Source organism: Dromiciops gliroides, chromosome 2 (genome assembly GCF_019393635.1).
Source record: "Dromiciops gliroides isolate mDroGli1 chromosome 2, mDroGli1.pri, whole genome shotgun sequence".
Classification (NCBI taxonomy): Eukaryota; Metazoa; Chordata; class Mammalia; order Microbiotheria; family Microbiotheriidae; genus Dromiciops; species Dromiciops gliroides.
Genome location: NC_057862.1, coordinates 635359038 through 635385789, shown reverse-complemented (window position 1 = coordinate 635385789; position 26752 = coordinate 635359038). Strand labels below are relative to the sequence as shown.

The 26752-nt window shown below is 45.9% G+C and overlaps 2 protein-coding genes across 3 annotated transcripts in view; one reads left to right on the top strand and one right to left on the bottom strand.

Moving 5' to 3' along the window:
* Positions 1-12663, top strand: part of TK2 (thymidine kinase 2) — a 63024-nt gene extending 50361 nt beyond the window's left edge. The window contains exon 10 of one of the 2 annotated variants that reach the window (XR_006354826.1): positions 12624-12663. The gene's annotated coding sequence lies outside the window, so the exon portion shown is untranslated. Of the gene's footprint in view, positions 1-303; positions 328-12623 lie in introns of those variants that run through there. The other variant, XR_006354827.1, reaches the window with a different exon arrangement.
* A 10171-nt stretch (positions 12664-22834) lies between these two features.
* Positions 22835-26752, bottom strand: part of BEAN1 (brain expressed associated with NEDD4 1) — a 97711-nt gene continuing 93793 nt past the window's right edge. The window contains 1 exon segment of the mRNA XM_043981054.1: positions 22835-25610. Within this exon segment, the coding sequence (XP_043836989.1) occupies positions 25265-25610 (346 nt within the window). The 3' untranslated portion in view covers positions 22835-25264.

Sequence of the window (26752 nt, the reverse complement as noted above, 5' to 3'; positions counted from 1 at the left end):
ACAGTTGTGCGGTGTGGCTAGTTCATGACAGTCAAGTTTTCCATGGTAATACCCTCCTGGATTTCTCTGTGGCAACCCACTATCTTTGAACTTGCGGTAGTGAAACTTCTCTGAATTACCTTTGAGAAATCTCTAATCTTGTGTACATTTTGTAACTCTCCTTCCTACCCAAGCCAGCGAGGACTTTCGAGGACTTTCCAGTACAGAAGGTCACCACCTGAAGAGACCTTAGAATGACAGGACATAGAAAGTCAGAGCTGGAAGAGATCTTAGAACTTAGAATATTAAGATATAAAGCATCAGGGGCAGCTAGGTGGCGCAGTGGATAAAGCACCGGCCTTGGAGTCAGGAGAACCTGAGTTCAAATCCAGCCTCAGACACTTGACACTTACTAGCTGTGTGACCCTGGGCAATTCACTTAACCCCCATTGCCCTGCCAAAAAAAAAAAAAAAGACATAAAGCATCAGCGTTGAAATGCTCCTTAGTCTGACATACTTGTTTTGCATGTGGTTGAGGTAACAGGTCTGGAGAAAGGATGTGATTTGTCTCAGGTCATAGTGGATGGTAGGGCTGGGATTGGAACCTAGGTCTCCTTAGGATCCCAGGTCCCACACTCTCTGCACTCTTCCAGATTGCTGCTTTACTGTCTTCTTCCTTGATTTTGGAGTCCTGCATGCCGTTGTGGGAATAAGTGAATGGCCTTGTGATGGAGCCTGAATGGGGAATGGGAAGGATGTACTGTTTCTGTATTCTTTACTTCGGTCTTCCTCAGTGTTGAGTCTTTGGCTCTGGTCCTATTCAGAGAATCAAGCAGGGAGTGTAAATACCTTACCTAGCTCTTGTTTCAGGTAATGTTGGTTCCCCCTCTTGCCAGACACAAAGCCTTGTTTACTCAGGGGTTTTGAGCCAATCATCGATAGTCATCCGGATGATGTGTGCTGGTGGTGGTATCAAGAGGAAGCACCTCTAGACTCCTGGGAGGAATGTAGGTAACGTTTGGAGGCTCCCGGACATGTCGGAAGGATGGTGTAACTTCCTGAAGCTGCTGCCTCCTGCTCTCAGAACAGCCACCCTCCCAGGGTCCACACACTAATTCTGAGGCAGGCTGGGTGGTGGAACGGAGTTGACTAGTTTCATGGAGACGCTTGTGCGCTCCCTCAGAATGGTTGGGGCTTCCAGCAGCCTGACTATTGTTGACCTTCAAGCTCTCTTCAATAGGATATTCCAGGTTTTCAGTACTGTGAGCTTTAATTTGGAGCCTGCTAAAGGAGGAGGAAAGGTCATCAAGGTCGTCCTCACTGGACCAGTCATCTTCCCAGGGAGCCTTGTCACAGAGGGCTAGGGCTGTGTCGGTAGGATGGGACTCTGGAGTTGTGCCTGTATGGGTGGGCCTAGCGGTACTGCCGAGGCCTGCCCCAGCCGCCACCTCTGCTGGTCTAGGCTTTACCTGGGGGCCAGGGACCTGACTGTTGTTAGGTGTTGGATCCGTAAAAACTGTTAAGGCCTGGGGGCCGCTGGATGCCAGAGGGGGCAGAAGGGAGGAAACTCTGGACACAGCAGCCTTGTTGGAGACCAAGATGCCTTGGTCAGCACAGCCACTTTGGGCCTGGGGCTTCCTCTGGCCACTTGAAGGGCTGTCCTTGGGGAAAATGGGCCTCTGGCCAATGAGGATGTCCCTGTAGCAGTTCAGGAACTCATCACTATCTGAACACTTGCTAACATCTTGTACATGGGTGAGGGCATCTGTGGGAGATGCTCCCCTGGGCAGACTTAGATCTGATTTCAGATGACAACCATCCTCTGTTCTCCCACTCCATGGGCTTTCAAATTTGCCTTTGTCTACTGGGGCCTGTGCATCGCTCAGGTTGGAAGGCAAATTGTCTGTCCCCTTTTTGCCTGGGCTCTTAGACACCTGGTTGGGATGAATCTCCACGTCTTTCCAGCATTCTGGAAGCCTGGATGGCCGGGCATTTTGTAGAAGGGTGTCCACCTGCTCCCTATGACCTGCCTCAGTAGACATTTCAAGGATGGTTTCACATTCCACTCTGGTGAGGAAGATTTCAAATGCTGTCTGCATCGCTTCCTCCTCGTTAATTTTTCTGACAAGTGAAAATTCTGTGGCTGTTAAGGCAACATAACCTATTTTCTTCAGGATCATTTCCACGATGTTTTCTGGAAGCACAGACCGAACTGAGTAGACAAAATTACCTGTAAACGTCTGAAACAAAACAAGGCATTAGGAGTGGAGCAAACCTTTGAGGAAAACCGCACAATAAAGGAAGGAAGATTCTGCTTACTGTCTGAGAACTAGAGGTCCCCAGGGTTCGATGGACAGATAGAGAATCATGGGACTTGGGGACATAGAAGTCAAAGAAACCTAATAGAGTTGGAAGGAACATTAAAACAATGAAATGTTAGAGTGGGATGGGATTGAAGAACAGAATGTTAGATTATAGAGCAGAGCGATATTAGAATAAAGATCACAAAATGTTAAAGCTGAAAGGGATGTAGCAAGAGATGATATCTATTAGAATACAGCACAGAATGTCGCAGCCAAGTGGTACCCAACCTTAGAGAACGTCAGAATCAGAAAGGACCATCAGACGTAGACTCCTAGAACATAGAATGTCAGACTTGGAAGGGAATGTAAAGATTGTTTAGTCAAACTTTTATAGATAGGGAAACTGAGGTCTATCCAGAGAAGGAGTACTACTTCCCAGATTGGTATAGGGAGTAAATCCAATGGCAAGGGATTTTAACTTAGTCCTCACTTTCAATCCAAGGCTCTTTGAAAAACAAAAACAAAAATAACTTTAGTTGAATTTTTTTTTTTGGTTTTTGTATCACTTTTTTATTTTTTTTTCATTTTTGCAGGGCAATGAGGGTTAGGTGACTTGCCCAGGGTCACACAGCTAGTAAGTGTCAAGCGTTTGAGGCCCGATTTGAACTCAGGTCCTCCTGAATCCAGGGCTGGTGCTTTATCCACTGTGCCACCTAGCTGCCCCCTTGTATCACTTTCATCTCCAAATACATTCTCTCCTTCCTCCACCCCATGCAGGAAACCATGCTTTGTAACAAAGAGTAAGGAAGGAAGGGGGTGGGGAGCAAGTTAGCAAAACTAGCCGTTCCATCCACCGAGTCTGACATGGATAGAGTGTTCTACGTTGTTTGGTACATTTCCTCACTTCTCTAGGGCCAGACTTGGTTATTATAATTTTACATTCATCCCACCGTGGCTGCACACCACCAAGCTGAGATGGCCTGAATGGGGCAGGATAAGTGCCCAGGGCAGATTGCCCAGGAGCTTCCCGTCATCACTGAATGCAGTTGTAGGGGCTGGGGGTGGGGGAAAGGTATGAGAATAGCATGTCAGTGATGAGACCATGGAGGAGGTATTTATTGGTGAGTTGTGAGGTAGGAAGCCATTTCTTCCCCACAGCAACTCTGTAGTTCCCCATCAGCCCTACACCAAATAGCACATGAAAGAAAGATGCATGCTCCCCCAAATTCAACATTCTAGAGAGGAGCGGGGGAGAAGTGTGACCCATCATGTCTGTGCTCACTGGAAAACCTCTGGTGGGCCTGTGCTGGTTATGTCTCTGCTCTGGAAGTTAGCTAGGTGGCATGGTGGATAGAGTGTTAGGCTTAGAGTCAAGAAGATCTGAGTTCAAATCCCACCTCAGCCTCTTAGTAGCAGCGTCATGATAGACAAGTGACTTTACCTCCCTCAGTCTCTTTCCTCATCTGTAAAATGATGGGGGTGGGAGTCAGGGGGACACTTGATGGTCCCTTCCACCTCTATATCTATAATTCTTCCTGAAAAAACAGCAGTTACTTCAGTTCCTGTGCTCTATACCAGTCATATTAAACTCAGGTAGAAACAGGAGTCACCAAGGATATGATGTTATCTTTGCTTTATTGGACTTTTATTTATTTTGTTAAATATTTCCCAGTTACGTTTTAATCTGATTGGGGGCTGTACTGTAGGTGGTGGGGTTCCATATTTGACACTTGTGCTCTATTCTGCTGAGAACAGGACCTTGAAAATATTAGATGTTTCATAAATATTTGCTGTCACTATTGTGGTTGAAAGACTTTCTATCATATAACCACTGGAATAATAGTAATTTACATAGTACTTTGCATATTTACATATTTTTCCTTAAAGGAGGAAGTTATTGGCAGGGGTTCCCAGTGCCCTGTATTTACATAGTGCTTTATAAGCAGTCTCATTGAGTGCTCATGACACCCCTGTGTGGCAGGCTGGGCAAATTTTATTAGCCCCATTTTATAGATGAGGAAACTGAGAACCAAGAAGTCCCTTGCTCGAGTCCGCAGGTGGTGGAACCAAGGATTTGGTCCCAGATCAACCGAATCCTTTCTATTTCATCTCTGGAGTCTTCCTCAGAGCCATTTCTCTGCCAAAGTCAGAAATGTTGGGGGCTGGACTTCTAGCATCAAACTTTATGATTCCTATGGAGCAGAAGGATTCTGCCTTTATCCTCCTAACCCTTCCCCTCCTTTGTCTTCCTTCCTCTCCCTTTCTCCTCTCTCTCTGCAGAGCCTCCTGCTCCCCCTCCCCAGACTGATAATGAAGTGCCCCGTGGTCAGTCCCGTATCTGCTGGGATCAGTACCTACCTTCAGTGACTTTATTTCTCTCCTCCAAGGGAGGAGAAAGAGGTTGACGCATAGGAGCTCCAGGAATTCCAGCGCTGGCACCAGCCTGGGGCACACATCCTCTCCCTGCCCCAGAAGCCCCCGGGAGGAGCCCCCGCTGCCTGCCTTGTCATACAAGCAAAGTCCTCGGGGTTGCCTGGCCCCTGAGGCCAGGAGCTGCCTGGCCTTCTGGGTGACATCTGGCTGTTTGCAGGCCCACAGCCGTCCATCCCGGCCTCCTGCCCGGTAGTAAGTGATGTAGTCTTGGAAGAGCTCCAGGGCCTCTTGCCCAGGGGCGCCTGGGTCTGTCGCCTTCATGGCTCAGGGAGCCAGAGGCCAGACATTGGCGGGGAGAGGGAGAGAGAGCTCCCCTCCCGGCTGGGGCACCCCCGGGGCCTGGAGGAGGAAGTCATTGGCAAGGGTTCCCATTGTCCTGTGATTGGCCGGAGACCCAGGTGGTTGGCTGTGAGAGAGGGCCCAGATTGGGAGGAGTCAGTCGAAGGAGGAAGCGCAGAAAGACGGCAGGAAGCAAAAGAGAAACTGGTTTGGAAGTCTGGCTCACCCACAGCTGGGAGAGCTGAGAGACCACGGTGAGGATCGTCTGTCATGTCTGAGCCTTAGACCCTGGCCAGGGCTCGTGCTGACCTTTCTCTGCTCTGGCCTGAAGCCAGGCAACTGCTGGAATAGAGCCCACGAAGGAAGATTGTCTGAAGAAACTAGGGATATTCAGCCTGGCCAAGACATGTCATTCAGTCAGTCAACAAGCACTAACTATGTGCCAGGTACAAACAGACCCTGCTTTCGAGGAGCTCATAGTCAGATGGAGAAGACAGCCGGCAAACAGCCAGGGCAAGTAAGAGGGGGTTCAGTCAGGTCTGACTCTTTGTGATCCCATTTGGAATTTTCTTGGCAAAGATGTCAGCCATTTCCTGCAGCTAGGTGGCACAGTGGATAGAGCACTGGCCCTGGAGTCAAGACCCAAGTTCAGATCTCACCTGAGACACTAGCTGTGTGACCCTGGGCAAGTCACTTAACCCCAATTGCCTTAAAGTATCCAGGGCCATCTCTAGTTGTCCTGATGTATAACTCGCCGCTGGATCCAGATGGCTCTGGAGGAGAGAATGAAGTTGGTGACCTTACACAGCCCTGCCTCACTTAAATCCAATTCACTGAAAGTCATGACATCACTCAGATGTCATGGTTCTCTTTGAGTACGAAGGACACACGACAACAACATAGGAGGAAAATGAGGCAAATGGAGTGAAAAGACTTGCCTAAGGTCATCCGGCTTAGTAAGTGTCTGAGGCTGACTTTGAATTCAGATGCTCCTGACTCCAGGGCTCTATGCACTGATTTTGTAACCCTGGGCAAACGATGTAACCTTGCAGTGCCCTAGGCCAAAGCTTCTCAAATTGTGTGTCCAGACCCCCCTGTGGGGTCATGTAACTGATTAAAGGGGGTTATGGAAAACTTGGCAATAGTAAAAGGTTATGCATGCCTATTTTATATACCCAGTTCTTGTAAAAATTTCTCAGGTGTGGAGTAGCTAGGTGGTGCAGTGGATAAAGCACCAACCCTGGTTTCAGGAGGACCTGAGTTCAAATCTGACCTCAGACACTTGACACTTATTAGCTGTGTGACCCTGGGCAAGTCACTTAACCCTTATTGCCCCATAAACCAAAACAAAACACAAACAAAAATTTCTCAGGTGAAAAGGGGTCATGAGTGGAAAAAGTTTAAGAAGCCCTGCACTAGATAACTTTTTAATACTCTTTAAGTCACTGATCTGTACTGGTGGAAGTAATTTCCTCCTTGGGAATTTCCTACATCAACAAGATTGTGGGTCTAGACCCCCCCCACACACACACACACATTAGAAACAACATTAGGGGTGGCTAGGTGGCACAGTGGATAGACCACCAGCCCTGGATTCAGGAGTACCTGAGTTCAAATCCGGCCTCCGACACTTACTAGCTGTGTGACCCTGGGCAAGTCACTTAACCCCCATTGCCCCGCAAAAAAAAAAATAAATAAAAAACCAACAACATTAAAGATCAATATGGGGGCAGTTAGGTGTCGAAGTGGATAAAGCACCAGCCCTGAATTCAGGAGGACCTGAGTTCAAATCCAGCTTCGGACACGACACTTACTAGCTGTGTGACCTTGGGCAAGTCACTTAATCCTCATTGCCCTGCTCAAAAAGCATCAATACAAGCAACTACACTTGCTTAATAATATTTACATGGAAAATAATTTAAATGCACCAAATATCATGATGCTTTTTTTGGATCTCTGTGTCTCCCTGCAGATTCCTCTCTGTCCAGTGTTCTTAGCATTGCACCTTTGCTCTCTTACTCACAGGTGAGACTAATCTCTGATAACCTAATATTTAACTAGCTAAAATGTAGATTATCATAATAAAAACAGTATTAGCAAACATTTACATAGCATCTACCATGAGTCAGGTGCTGTGTGCCAAATGCTTCACAAATATTCTCCCATTTGATCTTCACAATAACCCTGGGGGGGTCAGTAATTGGTTTTTTTTTTTTTTTTGGTTGTTGTTGTTTCGTTTTGTGGCGCAGTGAGGGTTAAATGACTTGCCCAGGGTCACACAGCTAGTAAGTGTCAAGTGCCTGAGGCTGGATTTGAACTCAGGTCCTCCTGAGTCCAGAGCAGGTGCTTTATCCAATGGGCCATCTAGCTGCCCCCAAGAAGAGTCTATTGATAATCTGTGCATCTAGATTCAAGTTTGAGAAGCCCTCTCTAATGATCTCTATGGCTGGTGGCTCTGCTGAAGGATGTGATCACATGGAGACATCAGAATGTGGTCTGTGTCCCTCTGACGGCCCTCAGCTCTTAGCAAGGTGCTTGGCTGTAAGAGGTCCTAAAGAAATGCTTATTAGCTGACTGTAAGCATTAGGCTAACAAGCACCAAACAAGTAAGGAGCACAACAAGGACTTGAATCTGACACTTTAGCAAAGCTAAGATCAGAGAGAACCCTCTGCCAAACTCCATTTTCCAACCCGGTTTAGCTCACAATCTTTGCAAACTCAGTACCAGCTGGTGAAATCTCTGCCCCCTGGGCTTCTACTTTAGGTGTAGTGGACGACCAGAGTCCCCACTGGGTGCGGATCAAGGTTCTCAGGGCCTCCATCTGCCAGTCCAAGCAGGAATCCCTTGCCACTGCTCCAGATAAGCCACTGATTGGCCATTATCACTGCTCCTCATTCTGTCTCCTAGTATGTCTCCAAAATGTCTCTGCCGTTTGTCTGGCTTGGCTCTTGGTCTGCGGTGTTAATGATGGTCTTACAGGTTTGAAGTGATGCCAAGTCTGGCTCACTCTCCATGTGCTTCTCCAAATGGGAAATCTATGATGTGCTTCCTGCACAGGTGCCCCCAGATACTTGAGAACTGTGTGACAAGTCTCTTCACTTGTGGGAACCTCAATTTCTTATTCTTTGAAATGGGAATAATCATTCTTGCGCTGTTTCCTGAGCTCTAGTCTCACATCACCTCCTACATTCTGGATGTCTCAAACTGGTTGTCTTATAGACACATCTAAAACAGAACTCATTAATTCCACCCCCCCCAAACTCTCCCCACTTTACAACTTTCCTATCACTGTGCAGGGTACCACTGGGTACCTTAGACTGGTACTTTAGACTGGGAACCATAGACAACTGAGCAGCCTTAGACTAATGGTCTGAGCCCTCACCCCTAGTGATAAGGGGGCCCAGCGGGAACATTGGCATCATTTGAAAAACCCACAAATAGAAGCTCTGGGTCTGCCCCTGTAAGAGAATAAAATATCCAGGTTCCAACAGCACAAGGCCATTCTTCACCTGGAGACTGCCCAGTGCTGATGGTGCATGGGAAGAAGGCTCCTTGTGATGTGGTAGGGATGAGCATTTCCCTCTTTCTCCCAAAATGTGGCACCCCTTCTTCCTCCACCCCCTTCCACAATCATTATTGCATGTGCATGTGTGAGCATCCTGCTGTGCTGCTGGATTGGGCCGCCCAGTCTTTCCACACCCTGTAACTCCTCTTCCAAGGCTAGTAAATCCTTGTAGTAGTCAACCCTTCCAGACCAACCACCATCCTCCCATCGAGGTCCTGGAGTCCTGGCTTACTTTCCCCACACAAATCCAATCAATAGTTGTTTTAAACTTTCCTTTCCACTCCTATAGCCACCAGCCAAATACAACAATCATGGGAAGAGCCAAGATGGCAGGATAGCCCACAGCCACTCAGTCAAGCCCACATTGCTCTCATCTGCCCATTCATTGCACCAGGGAAAGTCTTCACATGCCTGGGATAGGCCCCCTCCCCCAATCCCTCTGTCCTCATCCTTAACTCACTTAGGGTTTGATAACCGTCAGTTACTCTCTACCTGTTGTAGCCTGTCGGGTGCAGATGGTTTTACTGGGGTGTGGCCCCTGTGCATGTTACAGCTTCTTGGAGTCACAGGTGAGAGATGAGTGCCAGGGAGACACCTATGGGGGTGTTCAAGGAGGACTTCTGAGCCCTTCTCAGGGCTGTTCATCCACATTTCATAGGCTCACACAATCTATAACAGAGGAGGCCAAATCTTCTGCCTCCTTTTCCCTTTGCACCTCTCTTATCTGGGCTGGGCCGAAGCAGCTGGATGGTACAGTGACCAGAGCACTGAAGTCAGGAAGACTCGATTCTTTTTTCTTTTCTTTTTTTTCTCTTTTCTTTTCTTCTTGTTCCTTTCTTTCCTTTTCTTTTTTCTTTTTTTTTTGGTGAGGCAACTGGGGTTAAGTGACTTGCCTAGGGTCACACAGCTAGTAAGTGCTGTGTCTGAGGCCGGATTTGAACTCAGGTCTTCCTGACTCCAGGGCAGGTGCTCTATCCACTGTGCCACCTAGCTGCCCCTCCTTTTTTCTTTTTTTTTTTTTACAGTTTTAAAATTTTATTTTATTTTTAAATTTTTTGTCTCGTAAAAAAATTATTTTTAATTTTTCTCAATTACATGTAAAGATATTTTTGAGTTCCAAATTTTTCTTCCACCCTCCCCTCCCTGCCCCCTCCCAGCAAGCAATTTGCTATAGGTTATACATTACTATCATGTTTAACATATAGGAAGCCCTGATTTCAAATCCAGCCTCAGATACGTCCTAGCTGTGTGACCTGGGGTAAGTCACTACAGTTTTACTTTGGTTCTGTTGTGGGGACCAAATGAAGTAATATTTGGAAAGTGCTCAGTACAGTGTCTGGTGCATAGGAGGTGCTACAGAAATACTGGCTATTATCATTATTTTATTACTGATGGAAGTTATTATATTTCACCCCAGCCCTGCTTCCAGCTGTTTTTTCTGAAATCAGGTTAGCAACCCCTCCCTGGCCTCTTTTCCTATTTTCCCACTGGGATCACCCTCTCAGCTTGGTTGTTGATCAGTAGGAGGTGGGGCTTGCAAAGAGGCTTTTCTTAGCACCTTGTTTCCCAGAAATAGGTTGAGCAGGTTTATCTGATATCCAGGGTGTCCCCCAGAAGCTACTATGGCTACAAGCAGCCTCCATTGTTTTTGTTTTTGTTTTTGTTTTTGTTTTTGTTTTTGTTTTGTTTTTGTGAGGCAATTGGGGTTAAGTGACTTGCCCAGGGTCACACAGCTAGTAAGTATCAAGTGTCTGAGTCTGGATTTGAACTCAGGTCCTCCTGAATCCAGGGCTGGTGCTCTATCCACTGCGCCACCTAGCTGCCCTTCCATTGGGTTTTTTAAACTAGATCCTGGCATGCTCTGGGCATTCAGTTCAAATCAAACATCTGCATCTGCTCCTTTGTCCCCACTCGACAATCTCTACCCTAGTTCAGTCTTTTGTCACCTTTCTTCTGAATTACTGGAGTAGCCTTCTGATCAGTCTCCTTGCCGCCAGGCTCCCACCTCTCTAATCCATCCTCTAAACTGATGTTCCAGCTGCCACATTGATATTCTTGAAACATAGGTCTGACCATGTCACCCCCTCCAAAAAAAAAATAAAATCTTCAATGGCTCCCTTGGAGAACCCCGGGTAAAATACAAACTCCTCAGCCAGGCATTTAAAGCCATTATTAGTGCCTGTGCCTTTTGAAATGCTTTTTTATTACAATGCAATGCAATGTAACAATACAGCACAACACAACACAACACAACACAATACAATACAATATGCTACTCTTTTGGATTATTATTGTAATAGCCTGCTATTTGGGCTCCTTGTCTGGAGTCTTCCTCATTCTAATCTACCTTCCATACAATTGCCAAAATGATTTTCCTAAAGCCTAGATTTGACCATGTCCCTGCATTACAATACAAGAAGCATTTATTAAGCACCCATTAGGAGCCAGGCACTGTGCTAAATGCTTAGAGCGTTGGACCCGAAGGCATGAAGACTTATCTTCCTGAGTTCAAATGTGGTCTTAGATATTTACTAGCTGTTTAACACCCCAAATAAGGTGGTCGTGAAGAGTTGGAAATGACTGAACAACAAATTTAATATATGCAAGATATGTTAATTAAATGTGATATTGTTATACTATTGATAGATCATTATTATATATGAATATCATTACATCTGATTAATTATATAACACATAATCATTGCACAATAATACACATATATCATGATCACAATATATAATAATGATATAATTCATGATCTAATATGTCACATACAATATTATATATAATTGTAAAGGCAGCACATATTTACCTCAATTTCCTCTTCTGTAAAATGAGCTGGAGAAGGAAATGGCAAACCACTCCAGTGTCTTTGTCAAGAAAACCCCAAATGGGGTCACAAATAGTTGGACTCAACAACAAGAAGGTGTAAAAAGACTGGAAAGGCAGGGAGGAAGGGTGGTATCAGGTTATCAAGGGCTTCGAATGACAGAGGATTTTATATTTGATCCTAGAGGTGATGGGAAGCCACTCTTTTGAAGGGAGGTAAGTAGTTTTATTGATGATGAGTTTCCTATATCCTGAACCAGTCCAGGAAGGTGGTGGAAGGACAGCTAGGGGTGAAGTGGATAGAGGGCTGGGACTGGAGTCAGGAAGACTCATTTTCCTGAGTTCAAATCTGGTCTCAGACACTTATTTGTGTGAACCTGGGCAAGTCACTTCACTGTTTGTCTCAGTTTCCTCATCTATAAAATGAACTGAAGAAGGAAATGACAAACCACTCCAGTGTCTTTGCCAAGAAAACCCCAAACGGGGCCATGAAGAGTTGGACATGACAGAAATGACTGAACAATAATAACAACAAAATAATTACCAATACGATATTAATGATCAAATATATAATATATCTCATAAGTGCTTGTTTCAGTGTGAACTGAGACAACTGACACAACTTTCCTGAGCCTCAGTTTCCTTATTTATAAAACAAGGATAATGTCTTCTACTTAACTTATTAGGAGGTTATAAAAAAGTGCTTTACAAGCTTTGAGACTCTATAAAGATTGGGGCTCCATCTTTATTAGGAAGCTTCTACAGTCTTCTCCCACTGTTTCATCATGAAGTAGAGGTAACCCTGGCTGCTTGAAGGCTCTGCCAACTAGTCTTTAGCCCAGTGGCAGTGAGCACGAGAGACTTTGGGCCCATACCTGGGGTTGGACAGTAACTCTGTAGACCAGAGCCCTGGGTTCAAGTCTTGCTCCTGCAGTCTACTAGATGTGTGACCTCAGACAAGTCATTTAAACCTTTTCAACCTCAGTTACCTCATCTGAAAAACAGGGAGTTGGACTTCATGACCTTGAAGATCTCTTCCAACTCTAAATTTGTGATTCCGTGACCAGCCCAACCACATTTGGAGAGGCTCCTTGCTGGTTTACTAAATACAGCATGATCAAATTTTGAGCCAGAGCATATCTCGGATACCATTTTATTAACTGAGGAGGGGGGCGGGAAGAGGACCCTCACCACCAGAACTGCTGATTTTTGAAATTTAAAAAGTATTCTTAGGGGCAGCTGGGTGGCACAGTGGATACAGCACCGGCCCTGGAGTCAGGAGGACCTGAGTTCAAATCCGGCCTCAGACACTTGACACTTACTCGCTGTGTGACCCTGGGCAAGTCACTTAACCCCAATTGCCTCACAAAAGAATTATTCTTATTAATTATGTCAGATGGATTATTGTTGTTACTGTTGTTTGTCCTTTGTCCTTGAAAGAGGACCATGACATCTGGGTGATGTCATGACTTGCACTGAATTGGATTTAAGTGAGGGAGGGCTGTGCAAGGTCACCAGCCTCACTCTCTCCTGCAGAGCCATCTGGGTCCAGTGGTGAGATATACATCAGGAGATGGCCCTGGTTGCAGTGGGAGACCTTGGCCTTTTCGAGCTAAGGTCTTTCCCAGGTACCAGATGGAAGAGATACAGGCACCTCCTTGTTCTGGGTTCCTGCTCACCTTGCAACCCCCTAGCAGCAACTCAGCCTCCAGAGTCTGGGCCAGAGCCCACCCACCTGTGACAGAGCAGGAAGTCTCTTCAGTTTGCCACTACGGATTCAGGTCAGGCCACACCCCATGAGAGAGGCCTGGCCTTAGTTGACTCTTTAGGGTCGGTTCATTTCTACCAGTCTTTGTCCCCCAGCACACACCATACAGGGACTGGAGGCCTCCTGTCATAAGAAAGGACTTCTCAGGAAGTCAGGACTGAACTCCAGAGCCCAGTGAGGTGTTAATTACGTTATTCACACGTTCCCGGGCTTTAGAATGATTCACTTCAGTGTGAAAATATTTTAGCTGGCTGCTCATGTGACAGCTGGCTCCCTTCACTGCTGGGGTGTGTGTGAGAGGAGAGGGGTGGATAGAAATTGGGGCTGCCTGGGAAGGGAGGTGCTCAGGAGTCTCAGTGCATGGGGGTGACTGTGAGGAGCTGTCTGGGGCTGCCGGGGAGGAAGTGTGGTGGCGGAAGGTACTCTGAGTGTTGACTGAGGATTGGGAGAAGGAAGGAATCCTAAAGATTTGCACCCTCCTGTTTTGCAGAAGGGGAAACCAAGGCTTAGAGATGGAGGATCAGCTCGGGAACCACCATCTCTCTTCTTTATCCTCCCAATCATTAGGAAGGTACTTGTCCAAGATCATTCAAGCAGGAAGGCTGAGATTTGAACTCAGCTCCTCTGCCTTCTAATCTAAGGCTCTTTTGCAAGAATTAGTATGAGGAAGGCATTTTTGTTTTTTTGGCGGGGGTGAGGCAATTGGGGTTAAGTGACTTGCCCAGGGTCACACAGCTAGTAAGTGTTAAGTGTCTGAGGCCGGATTTGAACTCAGGTCCTCCTGACTTCAGGGCCAGTGCTCTATCCACTGTGCCACCTAGCTGCCCCAAGGAAGGCATTTTGCATCTTAAATTACAATAGAAACATGACCTGTTATGATCATTGGAGGATATTTCTATTCTGGTATGAGAGATAAATGCTATCTGTCAGCCTTCACTCATCACTTCCCAATTTGGCATCAGTCCATTGGTTTCCAGCCCTGGGTCTTTGGTCACTTCCCCTGTCCTCCCAACGGCTAAGAGACAGATATGGACTCTTTTCTCTTCACCCTTCTCTCCTCCCACCCCCCTCATCTTAGTTTTCTGAGAGTGATGAGTTAGAAAGAAACATTGATTTGTACAAGGCTTTGATTCTAGTCCCCGCTCTCTTACTGACCTGTGGAAGGTTACTGTATCCCTCTGAGCCTCAGTTTTCTTATCTTTAAAATGGGCATATTAAGACTTTTGGGGTCTCATAAGTCAACTATCATTTATTAAGCTTGTACTATGCGATGGGCACTCGTAAAGAGCTAGCATTTTAAGGTTTGCTTAGGGTCATCTGGCTACTAAGTATCAGAGCTGGGATTCGAATCCAGATTTCCTGATCCCAAGGGCCTTTAACAGGTAGTTTCCATGAATTGCTGTGGCTGTATCCCCTGGTGTTCAGCTCTCAGGTTCTGAGCCGTTCCATATTTTGGAGGGTCCCTGGACAACAGACAGAAGTTTAAGGAAGGCCTTTGGTCAAAAGTTTTCCTGGCTTGGTAGTGTTTGCCGTCAGAGCTGGCACTGCCCTGGCCCAGGCTCTGGAAAATCCAGAGTCACTGCTGTGTGTGTGTGTGTGTGTGTGTGTGTGTGTGTGTGTGTGTGAACAAGCATTTATTAAGCACTTACCACCAGATACTGCGCTAAGCAGTTTACAAATATAATCTTATTTGATTTTCCCAACATGCCTGTGAAGTAGATGCTATTATTAGCCCCATTTTACAGTTTAAGAAACTGAAGCAGACAGAGGTTAAATAACTTGCCCAGGGTCACACAGCTAAAAGTATTTGAGGTCAGATTTGAACTCAGGTCTTGCTGACTCCAGGGTCAGTGCTCTAGTCCACTGTACCACCTAACTGTCTATTTCACACAACACTTCCAGGGTAAGAGATGTCTAGGCCACCACCACTGCAGGGCCTCCTGGGAGTGGATCGTTACTTGGCGTGGCTTTCTAAAAAGTCCCTGCTTTTCATTTTAAACCTCCCAAGGATGGACTCAAGGAAGAAGTGGCTGCAGCTGCTGTTGAATCGTTTCAGTCATGTCTGACTCTTTGTGACCTCATTTGGGGTTTTCTTGGCAAAGATACTGGAGCAGTTTGTCGTTTCCTTCTCTTTTTTCAGATGAGAAACTGGGGCAAACAGAATTCAGTGACTTGCCCAGGGTCACCCAGCTAGTGTGTGTCTTGGAGGCTGTATTTGAACTCATAAAGATGAATCTTTCTATTTCTAAGCCCAGCGCTCTATCCACTGCACCACTTAGCTGCCCTAGGAAGAGGTACACAATACAGAATAAGGGAGGGGAAGGGTCCCCGTGTGCTCTGCTTTTCTCAGAGCATGCTTGTAGTATCCCGCGGTCCATGCTTTAGGAAGGACAATCACAAACCAGTGAGAGGCAAAAGAAAGTCAAACAGGACCATTTAGGATGGAGACGAAAAGACTTGGGGATCAAGAATCACCATCACTTTGTATATAGATAACGTATACCAGATTGCTTTCTGTCTTGGGGAAGGGGGGAGGGAGAAAAATTGGGAACTCAAAATCTTATGAAAACAAATGTGGAAACTGGAAAGAGCTTAAGGAAACCCACTCCTGACTTCCAGGGCAGAGACAAGATGGTGGAGGAAAGGCCATGAGCTCTCAAACTCATTACATGATTGCTCAAAAAAACATCCAAATAATGCCATAGTGGGTGGCTAGGTGGCGCAGTGGATAAAGAACCGGCCCTGGATTCAGGAGGACCTGAGTTCAAATCCGGCCTCAGACACTTGACACTTACTAGCTGTGTGACCCTGGGTAAGTCACTTAACCCCCATTGCCCTGCCAAAAAAAACAAAAACAAAAACAAATAATGCCATAGGACAATTCCTGGAGCAGCAAAAATCCATAGAAGGATGTGCTGAGATGATTTTCCAACCAAGGATGACTTGGAAGGTCAGAAGGAATGAGCTACTATGCTGAGACAGGAGTGGAGCCCAACCCTACAGTCACGCTGACAGAGATCCAGTCCCAGGAAGGCCTTGCCAGAGAAGGAGACCCCCAGAGCCTCTGAATCAGCTGTAGCACCAATGTTGTCTGGAACTAAGCTGACAGTCTGATGAGAGGGCTGAGCCCTTGGCAGGGGGGAGATTACAGGGTTTCTGCTGGTGCTGAGATGGAACTTGGGTTTTTCACCCCTGCTGGGAACCAGGAGGTAGGCTTGAGTAGCACTGGCCCAGGTGGGGGAGGGGCACAGGCTCGTTGGAGCTGACAATCACAGCACACAAAGCTAGTTGGTTAGCAAGTTGGTCTGGGGTCATCTATGGACCAGGGAACAGGCCAGGTGAGTAAAGAACCTGCTTCTCCTTAAATCATACCCCCTGGGACCTCCTAAAACTTGGGATAGTGCAGCCTGGAAACAGTGCCCCACTTAAAGGAGCTAAAAGGCAAGATGAGCAGACAGAGAAAGGTGAGGATCATATAAAGTTTCTTTAGTGACAAGGAAGATCGAGGTGCACCCTCAGAGGAAGGAAGATGTCAACACCATGGCCCCTATATCTAAAGCTTCCAAGAAAAATACAAGTTGTCTCAGGCCATAGAGGCACTCAAAAAGGACTTTGAAGATAAAGTTAGAGAGGTAGAGGAAAAAATGGAAAGAGAAATAAGGGTGATGCAGGAAATACATGAGAAAAAAGTCAACAGTTTGAAAAGCCAAATGGAAAAGCTCTTTGACAAAAATAATTGCTTAAGAATTAGGATTGAACAAATGGAAGCCAGTGACTTTATGAGAAACCAAGACACAATAAAGCAAATCCAAATGAATAAAAAAATAGAGGGCAATGTGAAATATCTTCTGGGAAAAACTGCTGACCTGGAAAATAGGTCCAGGAGAGATAATTTGAAAATTATTGGTCTACCTGAAAACCATGATCAAGGAAAGAGCTTAGGCATCATCTTCCAAGAAATTGTCAGGGAAAACTGCCCTGATATTCTAGAAGCAGAAGGTAAAATAGAAATTGAAAGAATTACTGATCACCTCCTGAAAGAGATCCCAAAAGGAAAACTCCCAGGAATATTATAGCCAAATTCCAGAGCTCCCAGATCAAGGAGAAAATATTTCAAGCTGCAAAAAAGAAAGAAATCAAGTACTGTGGAGCCCCAGTCAGGATAGCACAAGATCTATCAGCTTCTACATTAAAGGACTGGAGGACATGGAATATGATATTCCAGAGGGCAAAGGAATTGGGATTACAACCAAGAATCCCATATCCAGCAAAACTGATTATAATCTTTCAGAGGAAAAAATGGGACTTCAATAAAAAAGAGGACTTTCAGGTATTCGTGATGAAAAGACCTGAACTGAATGGAAAATTTGACTTTCAAATATAAGATCCTAGAGAACCATAAAAATTTGGAGTTGGGGGACATACCTGGGGTTGTGCAGTGGGTGATTATCTTGTGTCTGAGGCCGGGTTTTGGCTGGGGTCCCCCTGGGTCTGAGGTGGGTGCTTTGTCCACTGTGTCACCTAGCTGCCCCATGACGACATCTTTAGAGTAAAATTGAGGGGTGAGGGAAATGCACTGGGGGAGGGGGAAGGGCAGAGGTAGCATGGGATGAAATCCCACATGAAAGAAATAGGAAAGGGCTTATGGAGTGGGGGAAGAGATGGGGGAGGAGCAGGGCAGTAAATGAACTTTATACTCATCAGAATAGGCTCAAAGACCTTAATCTCATCAGAGTTGCCTCAAGGATGGAATAACATACACACTCAATTGGATGGAATAATCTCTCTAGCCCTGCAGGAAAATAGGAGGGGAAGGGGATAAAGAGAGAGGGGCAAAAGAAGGGAGGGCATATTGGTAGAGGGTACAGACAGAAGCAAATCCTTTTTGAAGAGGGATAGGGTGAAAGAAGATAGATAATAGAGTAAATATCATGGGGAAGGGAATAGGATGGAGGGATACAGTTAACAATAGTAATTGTGAAAAAGAGAAAACGGGTGAAATTGTACAAAAAATCTTTATAGCAACTCTTTGTGGTGGCTAAGAATTGGGAATCAAGGGAATGTCCATCATTTGAGGAATGACTGAAGAAGCTGTGGTATATGATTGTAGTGGAATGCTATTGTGCTATAGGAAATGAAAAACAGGATGATCCCAGAAAAACCTGGAAAGACTCATTTGAACTGATGTATAGTGAAATGAGCAGAACTGGGAGGACACTGTGCACAGTGACAGCAGTATTGTTCTATGAGCAATCGTGAATGACTTAACTACTCTCAGCAATACAATGATCCAAGACAATCCCAAGGGACTAATGATGAAGCATACTATCCACTCCCATAGAAAGAACTGATAAAAAGCACTTGTGGATTGAACATATATAACCTATAGCAGATTGCTTGCTGTCTTGTGGAGTGGGGAGGAAAGGGAGGGAGGGAGAAAAATTTGGAACTCTAAATCTTATGAAAATGAATGTTGAAAACTACCCCTACATGTAACTGGAAAAAATAAAATAAATGTTTGTTGCAAAAAACCGAGCCAAAACAAAACAAATGTGGAAAACTATCTTTACATGTAACTGGAAAATAATAAAATACTTTTTTGATTAAAAAAGTAGAATAAAAACCAAAGAATCACAACCACTTTCTGTGTTGGAAGGGCTGTCAGTTGGGAATTAGCTTGTTCTGCTTGGCCACAAGCACATTTAGACTCAGTCATCACAACTTCCCAACATTTCAGGTTACCCCAAAGTAGAATGGGCAGCCTTGGAAAGTGGCAGCTCCCCTCTCATTGAAGGAAAGCCTGGATGCCACTTGGGAATGTTGCAGAGGAGATTCCTGTCCCAGTACAGGCTGGACTAGAAGGCCTCTGGTTTCCCTCCCACTCAGAGATGCTATGGTTCTGTGAAATGGAGGATCCAGGATGGAAATGACCAGTCTGTTCTGAGACTGGATGTGAGGAGCTTGAGTAAAGGTTTCCTTCTTTGACAGAAACTGAGTCTTAGAAGGGGGAAAGGCAGAGAGCTCCTCTTTCCAGAGGTGATGACAGTGTATTTCTTAAACAGTTACTGAGGGATTCCCAACAGCTCCATAAAAAGTGTAGTAATGCAGGCAGATGTTTGACTCAGGCACTGGCATAGTGTCTAGGGGCTGGCTTAAGGGCATGCAAGGCCTAGGTTCACTGAAGTCCCTTTGCCCTTCTACCTTTGTATCAGGAAGTTGGGTCACAGTGGGGCTGACATTGTTCTTATTGCCACAGTATCAGCTGATATGGGGAGTGATGAATGACACTGGCATTTCCACTGGGCTTTTATGGGGGATTGGGGAGCAGGAACTGTGCTGGCATACAAAAGATTTGGTGGGGGAAGAGGTTGGCTATTATTTGGGGGGTATAACAAGTGTGTAGTGGAAGTTTACTTTGTGTGCAGTGAACCGTTTGGGAAGAATTGGAAGAATGAGTGCCTGGCACATGGTCATCTTAAGAAATGCTTACTTATTTTCTGATCGAGTAGAATTTGGGAGGCACAGGAAGCTACAGTCAGTCAGCAGATGGATAAAAATGTATTAAGCACTTGCTATGTGCCAGACACATAGGGAAGCTAGGTGGTGAAGTGGTAGGGCATTGATCCTGGAGTCAGGAAGACCTGAGTTCAAATCTAGCCTCAGATTCTTATTAGCTGCATGACCCTGGGTAAGTTGCTTCACCCTGTTTTCCTCAGTTTCCTCTTCTGTAAAATGATCTGGAGAAGGAAATGGCAAACCATTCCAGTATCTTTACCAAGAAAACTCCAGATGGGGCCACAAAGAGTTGGAAATGACTGAAATTACCTAACAACAACAGATGATAGTGGGGATAATCAGATGGAGAAGATAGGAGCGGATAGGATCAAGACTGCATGTAGTGGGCAGCTATGTGGCACTGTGGATAAAGGACCAACCCTGGATTCAGGAGGGCCTGAGTTCAAATTTGACCTCAGACACTTGACACTTACTAGCTGTGTGACCCTGGGCAAGTCACTTAACCCTCATTACCCGCCCCACCAAAAGATTGAGCAAGACTGTGTATAGTAAGGTTGGACTTGACAAGGAGAAGCCTCCCCCAGCCCAACCTTTGACTGATATGATCAATATCCAAGAGGTAGTTGGGGAAGATGTACGAGTGATGTGAGATGAGAAGGTTGGGAAGAGGGAATCATTTTAGAGAGCTGTGGTCCCCATGGTGTTGATATTGTAATCATAATCACATTTATATAGTATTGTAAGGGTTGTAAAACACCTTAGATGTGCTCTCATTTGATGTCCAAATAACCCTATTAAGTAGATGCTCTTCTTCTTTTACAGATAAGGAAGTTGAGGCTGCCATTAAGTGACTTGGCAGGCTGAAGTTCCCCAAACAGTCAGTTAAATGTCTGGGTTGGGAAATTCAGGTCTCCCAGATTCTAAGGCCAACACTATGGAATTTGAGAGCTACATAGAACCGCAGAGCACAAAACTTTTGCTGGGAGCAAACTTCAACAGAAGATATTGGAGCTCTTTGGGACCTGAAGGAAGAATCTAGTCCAACTCTTTCATTTTACAGATGAAGAAACTGAGACCCAGAGAGAGTAAATGACTTGGATGAACTGGTAGAGAATCACTTAATTTGGGGGCTGCTAGGTGGCGCAGTGGATAGAGCACCAGCCCTGGGTTCGGGAGAACCTGAGTTCAAATCCAGCTTCAGACATTTGACACATACTAGATGTGTGACCCTGGGCAATCACTTAACCCTCATTGCCCCGCTTAAAAAAAAAGAGAGAGAGATAAAATAAAAAGAATCACTTAATTTACTAGACCTTGAAGGCATCACTGCATCACAGCATGGCACAATAGCTGTTGTGTGTGATAACCTTGAGTTTTCAAGAAGGTAAATTACATACACTATATATTGCTTCCTCATTCATGATAGTCCATCTCTTGTGCTTCTTTGTGCCATGAAGACAGGCCTGGGCTCTCTCTTCCCTCTCCTCCCCCTTGCATTGTGCTATGTGGGCATGCTAATGGGTGTGGAGACAAGTCATGTGTACATGTCATGTCATGTTCTGTGTGTTGGTCACACATAGCAAGTATCATTTTGTGGAAGAGATGATGAGAATGAATCGGTGATACCAGAGCCTGATGCCAACCCATCCTTGTTGTTGTTGTTGTTCAATTGTTGGTGACTCCATTTGAGCTTTTCTTGGCAAAGATTACTGGAGTGGTTTGCCATTTCCTTCTCTAGCTTTTCTTAATCTCATCCTTAGAGTAATCTCATAGATGATAGGATCACAGATCAAGAACTCAAAGGGACCTAAGAGGCCATGTAATGCAACTCCTTTTCCCAGTCGAGGCAATCAAAGCTCAGGGAGGCTAAGGGACTTCCAGAAAGTAGGAAGGGTGAGAGGTGGAATTAGAACCCAGGTCCCTGACTCTTAGAGCCACAGGTTTTTTGTTTTGTTTTTGTACCATCACACAGCAATTGCAGTCATTGACATGCATCCCTTGGGCAACTAACATGCCTAAGGTGGTCTCCCTCTGATTGGCAATTCATGTGGCTCTATTGTTGTCCATTCTCTCATTCATTGCAAGGTCAAAACCCTTCCACTAAGATTCAGACTGGATTGGGGGTAGTAGATGGGTTTGGGGAAGTAGAGCAAGGACACTAGCTTAAAGAAATTGACTCCATTCAGGCTAGGAGATAGGCAGCCTCAGGGAACAAGGTGTGGGTGAAGGAGGGGGGCAAAGGAGGATGGTAGAGAGGTAGAGAAACCAGGCTACCCCTGCTGGAGTATTCTTCCTGGCCACTGGTCCCCTGTAGAGCACAGGGTAAAGGCTTACAGTATAACATTGGTCTGGACGAAGTGTGAAACAGTTCTTTATTGTGTAATTAAAAACAGCTCTACAGTCAACTCTTGATACATGTCTTCCTGGTGGTAAAAGCCAGAATGACCTGAAAGTTGAGTAAGGACTACTCGTTTAAAAAATGTGTGGTCCCCCGAAGTCCCTGGACCCAATATTGCTGGAACAGGGCTAAAGATTGCAACCCGTATCAGGGATCCACGCATTTGTCATAGTCTCAAAAAAAAAATGATAGTAGGTTTCAGTTGAGATTAAAAAAAAAAGTCATTCCAGCAAGTCATTTACAGCATATAACCAGCTGCAAAATCATCCTGTGTGAGCAATAAAACACTTTGTACCGCTTACAGATTCTAATTTTAAGAAACATTCAGGTGAAGGCTTGCTGGGTTAAAACGTTATTTGCTAAATCGAGGCATTCGAATCAGCTGCTGTTTTTGGCGTTTCCTTTCCTTACAAGTTTCAGTAAGGCGAGAAAAGCCCAGCTGTGAGCTCGATTACTAAGTTACCTCTACAAGTGCTACATTGTTAATTATTTATTTAGAACAAAGAAACAATATATTGTTGCTCAATTCAGAGCCCGGTCCGAGAAAGAAAAATGTCCGGCTCCATCTCTGTAGCGAGCTGCAAAAGCTGATGTGTCCTGAAAATTTTTTGGTTGATTACCCACGCTTGCTACAGTGTGGAAGGAGGACAGGTTTCTTAGGGGACTCAAGGTCCTGCAGTGCATGTAAAAATCTATACAGTACGACAGAGAGAGAGAGAGAGAGAGAGAGAGAGAGAGAGAGAGAGAGAGAGAGAGAGAGAGAGAGAGAGAGAGAGAGAGAAGATAGATATATTTCCCCCTATAAAACAGTAACACCACCAAGGTGAACAGATAGGTGTTTGTAAACAATCCCTAGTATCCACAGAATGAGTTAGAACAGCAAGGCGGAAATCGAGCTAAGGAGAGCCTTTGAAAAAAGCAGTGAATAGCACTGAGAGAAATTCTAATTTTAAGTAGAGTAAAATATAAAATCTTCATTTTTGTTCTCCCCCCGCCTGGCCCCCAGCTCCTTAAAAAGTGATTGAAGAAAAGTCATAGCCCTTCACTGGAGTTGGGAAATTTAATGGGGAGGGGGGAGTAGGTAAGGGGGATAGAAGCAGCAGGATGAAAATCCTGGTATTTAAAAAATGGCCCATAGGGACCTAGGATTAGAATACTGAGCGTTGGCAGGGATGATGGAGATTATCTAGCCCAAACTCCCCAATGTACAGAGGAGGAAACGGAAAGTTTCCAGAAAGGTTGTGACTTGCCCAAGGTCACACAGGTAGAACAGGGATTTAGATTCAGGTCTAACTGACACCAGCTTCCACGCTCTTTGGAAAACGCCACTCTGCCTTTAGAGTATAAACCCCGGCTTTAGGGTGAAGCAGGAGGGTTGGGAGATGGGGTTGATGATTGGGTGGGTAAAAACGGAACTTCTGGGCTATTTCATGTTGTCTTTTTCTGGACCAACTCTCGAACAGCGGCTCCCGGCAGCAGAGGCAGTCAACGTGGGTGGTTGTCCGATGCCCAGAGCTTCCCCCAGTGGGGGGAAGTGTAGGAGGTTTCCAACCTATCTCCATTTTGTTCCGGCGTCCACGGTCAGGAAAGTTTGTGGCTCTGCCGGAACTCGATCCGTGCCTCCTTTCTCTCCTGGGGCAGATCCCCTTCCTCAGCTTGTCTGTCGTGCTAATTGGAGGGGAGAACTCTTCTCTGATGGGATTGGACGGTGGCGTGGGGATGGCTGTAGAATCCTGGGGCTGATCCCACACTGAGTTTCCATCCCTCTTTTCTGCACCTGTGCCTTCCTCCCATCCTTCCTAGGAGATTTAAAGCCAGAGTTGACTGGCCTCTAGTCCACGGGGATAGTAAATGTGCTTGGGGTGGGGAGGTTAAGCACATTAATTATTTTTCTGGGAAAGCCTGCAGCCACAGACACACTGAAGTTGGGCTTGTGTATTCAGCCCGATCTATTTCTTAGCCAAGAGGTGGTTTTCTCCCTAGATGAAGCTTTAGTTTGGTGAATTTCTCTAAACTATAGCTCCCCAAAGGCATGGCCTTGTTTTATCTGAACTTTATTATTCCCAGGTCGGTCCTCAGCATAGAGGGTCTGCATACAATAAGTACTTAATAGATGTTTGTTTAATTAAACTAATGGGGAACCCACTCATTAAATATTGAGAAGTAATTGGGTCCAAGATACAGCCCCAGGAAGGCATCTCTCTCTCTCTCTCTCTCTCTCTCTCTCTCTCCTCTCAGGGCATTGTCCATTGGACTGTCTAGTCCAAGACTATGGAGAAGTGGCCATCTGACAGAGGCTATTAATGCCAGAAAATGAGGCCATGAGGGCTGCCTCCCTTCAAACAAGCTCAGGTCCTGCCAACTCCATTTTTGGGACGCCATAAGTTCTTCTTGGCCTCCATTTCCCTCCACAGACATGCTCACAAGGTGGGCCGTCTTTGAATGACTTGACAGCATGGCTTCCTGGGGCTCTTCTGGTCTGGCCCACCCACCCTTATGGCTGTGTCAGTGGTCTGAGAAGGATAAGTCCAAGTTCCAATCCGGGTTCTAGCCATTGGCTTGGAGGGACTAAAGGCAGCTGCCATTGGGCTCCTACCGGGGGTTGAGTCTTGTGGGTGATGGGTGCCACTCGGTTGACTCTTCAAACTACTTTTAAAATCTCATTTGGAGGGGAGAATTCTTTTTCCACCGAGAGTAAGAGCCACTGTTGACAACACCCATCCATTTCCCCTGACTCCTGGCCCATGCTAGCATGCTCAGATTGACCTGCTTGTGTCTCTCTGGGGAGAGGACAGAGATGGAGGCAGAGAGTGAAAGGGGCATGGGATACTGCAGAGGTGGCCTAGGGGCTGCCTGGCTGAGGTTGTAACAGGTTAGGGAAGAATTCCCAATGCAGAAATCTGACTGTGACCACCTGGGTTACACCAACTTTGAGAACCTGCTGGGAAAGAGTGGGGAGAGGAAGGGGCTGGAAGGAAATGCTAATGCCCCTGCATGTCCCAGGTGCTGAAAGGGACAGCAAACAGAAGGGAGTTTTGTTGGGCTGATGGTGAGTGGCTCATTCTATTACTGAATGTCACCTGCCCCCAACCTCGTGGGTTTTGTGTTGCTGTTGTTCTCTGCATGTGTGTACGTGTGTTTGCAGTTAGTCAGGCCCCGCTATGGAGTGGGACTGGCGAAGGCCTCCCCTGGTTACACAGTCCTGTCAAGAAGGGTCTGGAACTCAGCTGGGGAGCTTTTCAGACTCTGAAGGGGTAGTAGCACATTAGGATCACGCACTACAGTTTCATAGGGTGGCGCAGTTTCTAGGGCAATAGTAGAGATGGCTGCCTGTCCTTGGGGAGATCTGATGGAAGAGCCGGGACCCCCCTCAGCCACAGGCAAAGAAGCCCCATCTTCCTCCTCATCCCTCTCCTGTGCGGCACTGATCTGGATGGAGATGTCCCGGCCCTGGCAAGGGTCATTCAGTGAGTATGGTGGAGGATCTTCAGTGGGGATGTAGATCTGAGCTGACCCAGGTCCCACGCACTCTTCATAGCTGCACAAAGGAGAGAGAGACCGTTAGGGCCTTGGTCTTTGTAGCTGGGAGCTCTTCTAGCCCCCCAAATGTTGTTTTCAATGCTTTAACATTTAAAGATCAAAGATACCTCCCAGTTTGACATGCCATATGCTGACACTCTATGCCTTTAAGTCTCTTCCAGTCACCATTCTGTGTTCTAGCCTAAAAATACCTCATTTTTATTTAGTGCCTACTATGTAACAGGCACTGTGCTAAGTGCTTTACAAATATTATCTCATTTGATCCTCACAGCAACCTTGGAAGGTAGGTACTGTTATTAGCCCTAGGTGGTACAGTGGATAGAGCACCAGGCCGGGAGTCAGGAGGAACTGAGTTCAAATCAGACACTCCCTAGCTATGTGACCTCCAGCAAGTCACTTAACCCTGTTTTTGTCAGTTTCCTCATTTGTAAAATGAGCTAGAGAAAGAAACGACAAACCGCTCTAGGATCTTTGCCAAGAAAACCCCAAATGGGGTCATGAAACAGCAACGACGACAGATGGGGAAACTGGGGTAAACAGAAGTTAAATGACTTGTCTGGGGTCACACAGCTAGTAAGTGTCTGAGGCCAAATTTGAACTCAGAACTTCCCGACTAGACGTGGTGTTCTATCCCCTGTGCCATCTTGCATCTCTAACATTTTGTGTCCTAAGGTTCTTTCGAGGCCTGATATTCTGTGCTCAAGCCTTCTATGGAAACATTCTGTGGTTCTGAGGTCCCTTTTCAGCTGCCTGGCCTATGAGCATTAGCCAGTCTGAGATACAAGAGGGGATGGGACTGTCCCTGCCCTGAAGAACTTACAGTCTAGATGAGGAGAACAAGACACACACACACACACACACACACACACACACACACGCACACACACGCACACACACACACACACAAACAGACTGAATAACTAGGGAATAACATGCACAGTGAACGAATAACTGAATGAAGAGTACGCATCGCAAGTGCTTTTGGAGCTAAGAAGGGAGGGAGAAGAATGACTTGGAAGGGATAAGGGAAGGCAAGGAGAAGGAGGAAGAGGAGGAGGTGGAGGAGGAAGAGGATGATGACGACAACAATGATGACAAAATTGATGGCAAAAGGAAGGTCTGAAGGAACTTCAAGTTCAA